This window comes from Aotus nancymaae, unplaced genomic scaffold (genome assembly GCF_030222135.1).
Source record: "Aotus nancymaae isolate 86718 unplaced genomic scaffold, 86718_ANA_hifiasm-v0.15.2.pri h1tg000008l, whole genome shotgun sequence".
Classification (NCBI taxonomy): domain Eukaryota; kingdom Metazoa; phylum Chordata; class Mammalia; order Primates; family Aotidae; genus Aotus; species Aotus nancymaae.
This window is the reverse complement of record NW_026988419.1, coordinates 4,978,982-4,989,208: the sequence shown is the minus strand read 5'-3', so window position 1 is coordinate 4,989,208 and position 10,227 is coordinate 4,978,982. Positions and strand designations below refer to the sequence as shown.

Here is a 10,227-nt window from a genome sequence, read left to right as displayed (position 1 = left end):
GTGAGTGGTTACTTAAAATTTTTAGGTGGTTTCATATATATCTTTCTTTTCTATAGTTTTTACGTTTGTCCCTATAAGTAAACTGTAAAACCCTCTAACAGTAACAATTGTGACTTAAACTATCTTATACCTGAAAAGTTTGTTTTGTTTACCTGGACCTATAACATTGTTTGAAGAAAAGATCAGTTCAGACTTCCACTTCTCAGTTCTTGGAGAAAATCACAGCCAGACAAAATTGTTCAAAAAATGTATAGCCTCATGAAGCAGAAGCCAGTAGGGCAGAGTTACTAAGTGACAGGGCAGGAGGCCCAAGCACCACTGTGCTAAGTGGAGACTTTGGTACATGTCACAGAGGCCAACTCAACTGTTAAGACCACTTGGAAATAATTTATCTGCATGGGCCATTTTGTAGCAAGAGTAACAAGCTTTGAAAAAACTCCTGAATGAGCTGGAAACACTGCTGTACCATTTCTAGATGGCAGGGATCCCTGTCATCACATGTAGTTGCTTTGGCTTGTGAAGATCCACATATTAGAGAACTAATTATGGCTATATTGAGTTATGAGACCACCATCGGTTCAAGAATTCTGGAGTAGGCCGCGCACGGTGGCTCACGCCTGTAATCCCAGCGCTTTGGGAGGCCGAGGTGGGCGGATCACGAAGTCAAGAAATCCAGACCAGCCTGGCCAACATGGTGAAACCCCATCTCTACTAAAAATACAAAAATTAGCTGGGCGTGGTGGCGCATGTCTGTAGTCTCAGCTACTCAGGAGGCTGAGGCAGGAGAATTGCTTGAACCTGGGAGGCGGAGGTTGCAGTGAGCCGAGATCGCGCCATTGCACTCCAGCCTGGTGCCTGGTGACAGAACAAGACTCTGTCTCAAAAAAAAAAAAAATTCTGGAGTAGCAGTTAATTCTTCCTTACCAAGTACGATTTTCACAGATAGTGCAAAGAAACAACTTGAGATGGTGGAATTTTGACACCCTTATAGACTGTGCTCCCTGCTCTAGGAGGACTATTCCTCACAGACATCACAATGTACTAACTGCAGATCCCAGTCACTAATCATCAAAGTGAGGGTACTCCCCTACTTTGTGATACTGTCTGTATCTAAAACAAGAACTGCAGCAACAATAACAACAGCTAACATGCTGAATCTTGATGGGCGCTGGAGGGAGATTCAGTGATTTACACGCATTCTGATGTTCAATGTTCACAGTGATTCTTCAAGGGAGGCCCTATAATGAACGATCCCCATTTTTTTCAAATTTTGAAGCTTAGGCCCAGAGGGTTACTTGTCCAAAGTCATTACCAAGTAAATGATTGAAGCAGGATTTTATCTACTCTGCTGCAAATAAGCTGCCCTATAGTGGAGTTTACCTTTCCTCCACAGTGCTCTTTGAAATGTAATTCTATATTTATTTATTAGATGAAGGTCTGGTTCAAAACAAGATATAAACTTGGGAACCAGGATCCTCTGGTGGGGTTCCTGTTGATCACCATCTGCCTGACATAGAACAAGTGCTGGATGAGACAAATTCTTATCATTGCATGCCCAGATGAATAAGCTAATATCTTTAGATGGATCTGGTGTCCACTCTCAGACTGTCAGAAAGCTCTGCCCAAGATCTGAATTTGTAGGCTCCATTAATTGGCTTTCAAGAGACAAACTGTGATTGATAACAGACTTTAGTTTTTTAAACAAGTCCTTTTTTTTGTTTGTTTGAGATGAATTCTTGCTCTGTCACCAGGCTGGAGTGTGCAGTGGTACAATCTCAGCTCACTGCACCCTCCACCTCCTGGGTTCAAGTGATTTTCCTGTCTTAGCCTCCCAAATAGCTGGGATTACAGACATGCACCACCATGCCCGGCTAATTTTTGTATTTTCAGTAGAGACGGGATTTCACCATGTTGGCCAGGATGGTCTTGATCTCCTGACCTTGTAATCCACCTGCCTCGGCCTCCCAAAGTGCTGGGATTACAGGCATGAGCCACCACACCTGGCCTAAACAAGTCCTTTAAGACGCAGCACATATAGTGAATTTAAGACTTTGGGAGATTGAAAATGATCTCAGAGGGTGTGATTGAAGCAACTTGCAAATGAAGACCAATAATCAAAGAAGACATGGAGGCTCAGACAACATCCAGGGACTCGTGGGGGTGAAGAGGCAAATGGAGTTCAACTCACGCCTTTTCATGACTCTCTCCTGTCATCGATGGCGGTGTCTGAGCACCACACAACCAAAGGATCTCTTAAAGGAAGAGGTGAGTAAATACGTCTGCACGACACTCTGCTGCATGTTCCCATGAATGTTTAACCAACCAAGTTAATATTTTGTTCTTACTTTACTTCCAAACACTTAACTAAAAGTATTAATATATTGCACTGTATCATTTAATGATCAGAATGTGGGTGTACTGCTGTGTCATTTGTAGGATTAGGAACAGATGTTTTGAGGGTACAGCGGGAAGGAAAAGCATCTTAAATAATTCTTTTTGCTTAAAACTCTCCCTTACACCTGGTTCCAGGACTTCTCTTGGCCTTCCTTACCCGACGTTCCTGTGTGCAGTTAAAAATGCATTTTTAAAAATAACTTTGGGATTTCAGAGCAGCATTTGGATACAAAATGGAACTGAATATAGGGTGGCTCTAAATGGCCTTCAGGTTTCTAAGAACCATGGAGCTCTCTGTTAAAGCAACTTCATTTGGCCTCCATAGGATAGCAGCATGCAAGGTATTTCCTGAGGCCACAGGTGCCTGCCCTCAATGCCTAAAGCATCTCTGGATTCCAGCATGCACACTATTCACATGTGCCACATTTCACTGGCAAATTCGGATATAAAACTTCAGATAAGAATTCTTATTTTTTTCCCACATTTCACACTGACAAGCAGCTAGAGTGAGCTTACTGACAATTAGGAGGTCAGGAAGATTTGCAGAGGCAAAGGAGAGGGCGCCAGCAGCCACAGCAGTATCAACCGTGGGATTGTTTGACAAACAATATCAAATCCAAAACTTTTCATATATACTTTTCAAAGAACGAAGGAGACAACGGCATCCTTGACTTGATAACATTTATTCAATACTCTTTGAAATTAGCAAGAATCAGAAGAAGCATATATCAATCAAATACAGCCACAAAAACATCCTGGAGATGAATAAAGCTGCACTATGAGAAATACTCACTACTGAAGGAACCAGTACCCTCTTATGTTTACTATCTCTTAGCAACAAACAACTCAAAGGTAAATTTAATTTCCTCACTATATAAAAACCTTGACTTTTTAAAGAAAAATATAGATTCAAATCAATCAGAATTTGCCTAGCTAGGCCTTTTTATTACACACGTTTTTGAGGCCTAGTTCGACGACTGTTACGAAAATGACAAAAACAACCTCGAAAGAATGTTTCCGCAAAGTTCAACAAAACAGTGCAGAAATAACTTACTTACCCATGCACAGAATGAGGCAAAGGCTAATTTCATTCGGGTTAGGAATAATAAATTTAACTAGTTTCTTTTTCACAAAACAAACAGTTCAGACTTCTTTTTAAGTAACGGGTATACTCTATGATGCATCTTACGCTACGTTACGTGGTTTTCCTAACTCTACTCAGAAAGCCGGCACTCACACGTCAAACAGAAACTTCTCCTTGACTAGACTTATTCTGTAACAACCACAGAAAAGTATCTGGGTCTTGTGATAGTGTCTACTGGGAAAAGAGCACACACTAGTAGAAGCATACAGTTTAGAGAGCTGAAGGGACATTAAAACGTCGTCTAGAGGTTTCACAAGTTTTGTTTTTAAAATATGTTTTCCAAACTAAAAGCTGCAGAAAATTAGTTCTTAAATATTCTACTGAAAACTCTTGAGCAGCTAGCATTTTGAATTTCTTAAGCTTTTTCTTTTCTTAAAAATATTTAAATGAGTGTAGTATCTCATCTTTTTGAAAAAAAATCCAAAAAACGATTACAAATCTTTTGTTTTAATCAGTGTGACCAAGGGTTTGTCATCGGGACTGTAATCTTCATAGGTGATGGGGCTCACGTCATACATTGCAGGTCGAGATTTCTTTCCAAACCTGAAATCAGAGAGAAAGGACTCTGGTTAGATAAATATTAGATCTCACATTTAATTAAAAGCAAGGGATGAGGATAATTTATATGCATGAATTAAATGGAACTGTAAAAATATATTCTCTAGCAAGTACAGGAACTTTAGACATCCTGACATTAACACCGGATGTGTATAAACATTAGTTTTTGGAGTTAGAGGCAAAAAAAAAAAAAAATGTATTCCGCAAAACACAGAACTCAAATTAATGTTGGAGCTTGTAGGTTAAATCTTGGCAAAGCAGTCAAGCATGGCAGCTCCACGACAGGTTTTAAGAAAATGTGTATTGATTTGTCTTTTTCTTTTGAGGCCCATAAATGTTTGGAGAGGCGAGTTTATTTTACATCCACTCTAGTGCCTGGAATACGGAACAGCAGGGCAGTCTTCCCTGGGCTGTGGACAGACACCTTTCCTGAGGGATTTTCAGGGGATAAGCTGTGAAGGTTTAAGGTCATCTGAGATCCCAACGCAAGAGGGCAGAGGCGGGAAATGACTTCAGATACAGAGGTGTCTGTCCACAAACTATGCCAGAACTCACCATCGAATCCCACCCACCTATCACCTCCCAATCCTACGCACACAGAAGCTGGCGTTTTCCTCTGAACACAAAGCCATTGTCCCAATAGGTTTGAACATATCAAAACCGCCTCAACAGCAGGACTGACTCCCAGAAGCCAGGGGAGTCAAAATCCAATTTCAGGACTTCCTGTCAAACCATTCTTAAGATGGCAATTTTTAAAATAAAGCCAACTCAACTTCTGGGTGGTCCCTTCCCATTCAAGACCTCACCTTCCCTAAAACCCCTGGAGTGCAACATGATTCAAACAATCTTCCTCCCTAACCCATCATGCCTCCTCCTTTGTCTGGACAACATTTTTTAACTGTTTCAAGTTCACCAGGGCTCTTTAAAAAGGCATTTTAAAAGAATCTTAAATTTTAAAAGGTTCCTAGGTTGGGGCCCCTAGGAATTAAAGGGGCTTATTTGCCAAGGGTCCTGTCCCAACTCTCCTCTTTTCTTATTTTTTCCCTTGATATCTTTTGAAAGTCCGTCTTTGCATGTACGGAGATGGGAAGTAGAATCAAGTGAGAAATGAGAAAACCATATGTTCTTCATATGATCTTGCATTTTAAACTGTCATCAATCTTGTATTCCAATCCTCTCAAATTTTACTGGCTTTGAAGAGGACAAAGGTACATGCTATGCCAGACAGGCACCAGCAAAACGTGGGGCTAAACAGTTAAAGCATTCTGCCCTCAGAAGAACCCACAGCTATTACTGCAATATTACAAAAGACTTCAATAATACTTCCTAAAATGTGAAACGTCACTGAAGGTCCACCATGGTGCTCACATAGATGTGGGTCAGACTCCAGCCTGCGGTCTATTTACCTAAATTGAGTGAGGTCTGCATAATCTAAGGATGGGAAAAATGTCAACAGAGTAAAAGTGTCAACAGGCCCATTGGGTCTTACACTTTCTCCCAAGTCTGACAATTTCCTAGGCTACTTTAAGATGGAAATATTTTGACAATTTATTTCTCATCAAATAGCTACATATATCACCACTATTAATAATAATTTAACAAAAAAATACCCAGCAACCCAGCAAAGAGCTCTCCATACCCTAACATAGTAGGCTATAAAGACAAATTATACTAACTAACTAATTATTTGATTGGTTGGCTGAAAGGATAAACCCAAGCAACTTAATAGATGGCATATATCTTTAAAACGCCCATTTTTAAATATAATTTCATAGTTTGAAAAAGAACCTGCTTCCTCAAAATCTAGAACATTAAAGCTTACTTCATTTTACTTAATCCATTAACAAGCTATAATTCGAAGGGCTGTGAACATGGATGCTGCCTTGGAACTCAGTATTGTCAAGGCAGGTTTAAGGACGAGTGTCACAGATCCACTGAGTATGACAAGGCAAGGGCTGATGCCACTCCAGAGCGAGTCACATGGTCACCTACGCATGTTCAAAGTCAACTGAAGAACAAGGAGCACCACTCTGTGTCCACCCTTGGTTAACTGAGCTGTGTGGCCCAGTCCTAATGGGATTAACTCCGAATGAGTATGGCTCATAAAGTATAATGCGAGTTACAGAGGTGGTTAAAATAAGACTAATAGCCCCAGCAGTAGAAGAGAGAGCAGGCAGGCCTGGAGCTGGAATCCCTGCACTTTGATTTACTAGCTGTGAAAACTTTGTCCAAATTCCTTAGGAGAATTTTGGAGGTTGCTACCTGAAATGCAGTACCTACCATATGGAAGCTAAAATGGCTTCCTTTATAGAAACATCACAGTTTTCAAACACACAGAAAAGTGAAAAGACTTCGCTTGAATCTCCTGCACCTCTCACAGTGGCAGGCTTATATTTGTTGATAAACGAATGTGCGTTCGTATCTACATTTAAAAGACTGACTTTTTTTATATCTCGGGCACTAAATCAATGTCAGAGGCTGCCTATTTTATTGCAGGCATTTTAATACAAGTGTTCATTTTTAAAATAACATACTACTTTTTAATCACAAAAGTACATTTTAATTGTAAATAAATAAATAAAATAAAATTGGAAGCTAGAGAAAATTATAATATAGACTTGAGGTTAGCAAACTACAGTCTATAGGTCAATTCAGCCTGATGCCTGTTTTTCAAATAAAGTCTTATTGGAACATAGTCAAGCCCATTCACACTTCCTCTGGCTGCTTTTGCACAATAAAGGCCGAGTTGAGTAGTCATGACAACATGGCCTGCAAAGTCTAAAATCTTTTACAGGTCCCTGATGAAGACCATAGCATCACCCTTAGTCCTGCTCTCCGAAGGACATGTCAATGTTTTATACATTATTCTCTAGTCTGCCCATCCCTCATTCCCACGTCTATTCATTTTACAAATATGTATTAAGCACCTCTGAAAGTATTATATATAATAATTATTACATATTTTAATAAAATTGAGAAACTACTCTGCATACTGTTTTAAGACTGATTTTTTTCAATCAATATTCTGTATAATGTTTTATTTTAGCATTCTTGTTAAGTAAAAAAAAAAAAAAATCCTGCAAGTTAAAACATTAATAATAAAATGTTTCTTCTGTGCTGGGTGGGGCGGGCTGGGTGAAACACTCAGGGTTTAGAGTCACGTGTTCCCACCTGAGGTAGCTCATGGCCCACGACATGACCACAGACCATGACACTTGGGAAATGTCTGTTGATGGTCCATGAGGAAGCCAGATCTTTAAAAGATGGGAGTGAGTTGACATACTCCCCTCCTCCTGAAAAATAGCTTGAATACCCTCATGTGGTGGCTCCATCTCTGGCCCCTTCCCAGCCCCTCGAGGGGTGATGCATCCAGCACTGTCCCTGGTGCTCATTCAACGTCGCGTTCCACTGTCTTGTTTTCACTCATTGATCATCTAATCTCATCATCATAACAACCTCGTGAAACGAGTACATCTCATTTATCCTATATTACAGATGAAGACACAGAAGCCTAGGAATAATTTTCCTAAGGTCACACCTGGTGGGAGGTGGAGCTATCTGGCTTCCAAGCCTAGATTCTGAACACTTTGTTGCAACCTTCATGCATGCAAGGACCCCATAAACTGAAGCTCTCACTTAACCTGTGCCTGACAAGAGCCTGTGTAGTGCTGCATTGAAAGGCATCACCTTCAAATCAGCAAACCTTCCTTCTCGTTTACAAACTCTGGCTTACAAGTCCTGGCTTTCTCACTTGCAAACTCTGTGACCCTTGTGTAAATTGTATTATCTCACTAAGTCCAAATTCCTTTTGCCTATAATGGGTGACTAATGATACACAGACCCTTAAATGCTTGTGAGATGCTTGCAAATGAGTTATTTGTGAATGAAATAGCGCAGTGTCTAGCCCATGGGAAGCATTCAGTAAATGTTGGCTATCACAGAGGCAGTAACAGAAAAGACAGCACCAGTAATATCAGTTAGCACAGACATCTCAAATATCCTATTTGGTGATAAGTCTTGGGTGTCTATTTCTTCAAAGAAACAAAAGATACTGCAACCCGTTATAAGGCAGATCAAAGAGCATACATTCCTCTAGTTCATGGTTCTCTGAAAGTCAACCACTAAAACAATGCCACAGAAAGAATGTCAGATCTTGAGAAAGGCCAAAATTGGAAGGTTTTGAGCTATCGGGGGAAAAAAACTGAACATGCCCCCTATTATCTGTTTCCTGTGATCAGGCACGTCTGGCTCACAGAGCATCAACCGAGTGGGACCTCAGTGCCAGGACTTGGAGAGCCCTGGCTTTGATCCTGCTGGTCAGTTACAAGCTCTTCACTGCCTGAGTATAAGCAAAGCAAGCATGGAGCAGATGACTCCTGGGATGAGGAAGAGAGGGAAGGGTCTCCTTTTCAACCCTGCTAGGAGTTAGCACCAACAGACTCTGACATCAGAATCACCCGACATGGCCTCAGTCACTCATGACTATCACAGGTGACCCACTCCATGTGTCCTGTGTGGCTGCTGGGCTGTAGATATTCTGATCCAATGTCACCTTCAAGTAGTAGCAGGGATTCAGCCCATAAAATGGACACTGGCTCTTGAAAACTAGGGAAAGGATAACATCAAAAGGTCTGAGTTTTTGCCAATGCCTTTCTAGGGTTTCCAGGAAAAGGGAGCAAAGAGAGCCCACCAGCCGGGACCCCGCCATGGCCTCTACACAGCCACGCTGTAGAAACCACAGGTTGTAGCTGAATAAACGCTCACAAGAGAAGTTTTCCCAAAGGGAAGGTATTGTTTTAATGTCAATAGTTTTATCTGCAGTCACTGGTGCATGCAGGAGCTTGTCCGTTAGGAATTCTGCAGTAAATATTTTTGATATAAATCAGCACCAAATAAGAACCAGGTTTATAAATGCTTTCAAGTTTATTCTTTCCTTCCAAGAGTATTAAGTTAAATATCTTCCCCGTGGGCCATATGAGCAAAAGGCTCAGAGGAATCTTAACCTATTCTGGGGCTGAAATAAAACACTCCTCCTCTTGAGCCCTGAAGGATCATAGCCATGGATGCCTGTGGGGGCACAGGGAATCTGCATTATTGGGTATCCCAACACGTGAAATACAACGTATGGATTCTGCTCCCTCCTGGTGAATGAAGCCCCTCTGAAATGATAAGGAGAGAAAAGATTCTTGGGCACCAAATAAACTTGTCAGTTCTCTGCCCCTTTTTACATTCCTCATCTCTGATCCGGTAATTTCAGGATACTGTAAATGCTCCTCTAGGCTGGGGGCACTAAGCTGGTGCCCTGGGAGGAGTCACCTCTCAAGCACATCAAGGCACCCTAGGCCAACCTCTAACTGAGATCATCCATTCATTTCAAACCTCAAATTTTAGTGAGATCTACTACCTGCCAGGATGCACTGGAGACACAGAAATAAAATCTACTGCCTTTGGTTTACAGGGTAGTGGAATAAAGAGTCAAATTAACAATTAAGGTGGGGCTTGCAAGGCTTGGTATCAAGGCTTCCTGGATGTTGTATTGTCTCAGTTGGCCCTGAAAGGAAGGCATTAAGATGAGCAGCCATGCAGGGCCTGAGATGGAGGAGGGTTGAGTTCTCCGATTTCCCTCACAGTACATAAGCAACACTGGGTGCAGCTCCCACTTCAGCACTGAGGCAGATGCTCAGGGTCTCCCAAGTTCTCCCTCCCACTGCCTCCTCCCCATGGAAGCTGAGTTCTGGCTTTTGCTTCTATTAGAATGGCAAGATCACTGTAAGATCTGGGAATTGGATTTGGAGGATTTCTTTTGGAGAAAGCAAACTCTTTGAACCTCTTAGCTTCTAGGCCATTCAGATAGAATTTGGGTCTTCTCATGTCTTTTTTTTTTTTTTTTGAGATGGAGTCTTGCTCTGTCACCCAGACTGGAGTAAAGTGATATGATCTCAGCTCACGGCAACCTCCACCTGCCGGGTTCAAGTGACTCTTCTGCCTCTGCCTCCAGAGTAGTTGGGATTACAGTGCTTATCTTTGTTGCTGCTGTTATCATTTAACTAGGTGGATATAAGAAAACATTTATGATATTTCACTTTTATTTCTTATCATTCCCACTGTAACCAGAATCTGAAGCTACACTT

General features: G+C 41.3%; 1 protein-coding gene across 1 annotated transcript in view; it reads right to left on the bottom strand.

The window, feature by feature from the left end:
* Nucleotides 1–3,058: 3,058 nt before the first annotated feature.
* The window catches only part of DNER (delta/notch like EGF repeat containing), a 362,737-nt gene continuing 355,568 nt past the window's right edge, over nt 3,059–10,227 (bottom strand). Inside the window, exon 13 of the mRNA XM_012434038.3 lies at nt 3,059–4,081. Coding sequence (XP_012289461.3) covers nt 3,970–4,081 — 112 coding nt within the window. The 3' untranslated portion in view covers nt 3,059–3,969. The remainder of the gene's footprint in view (nt 4,082–10,227) is intronic.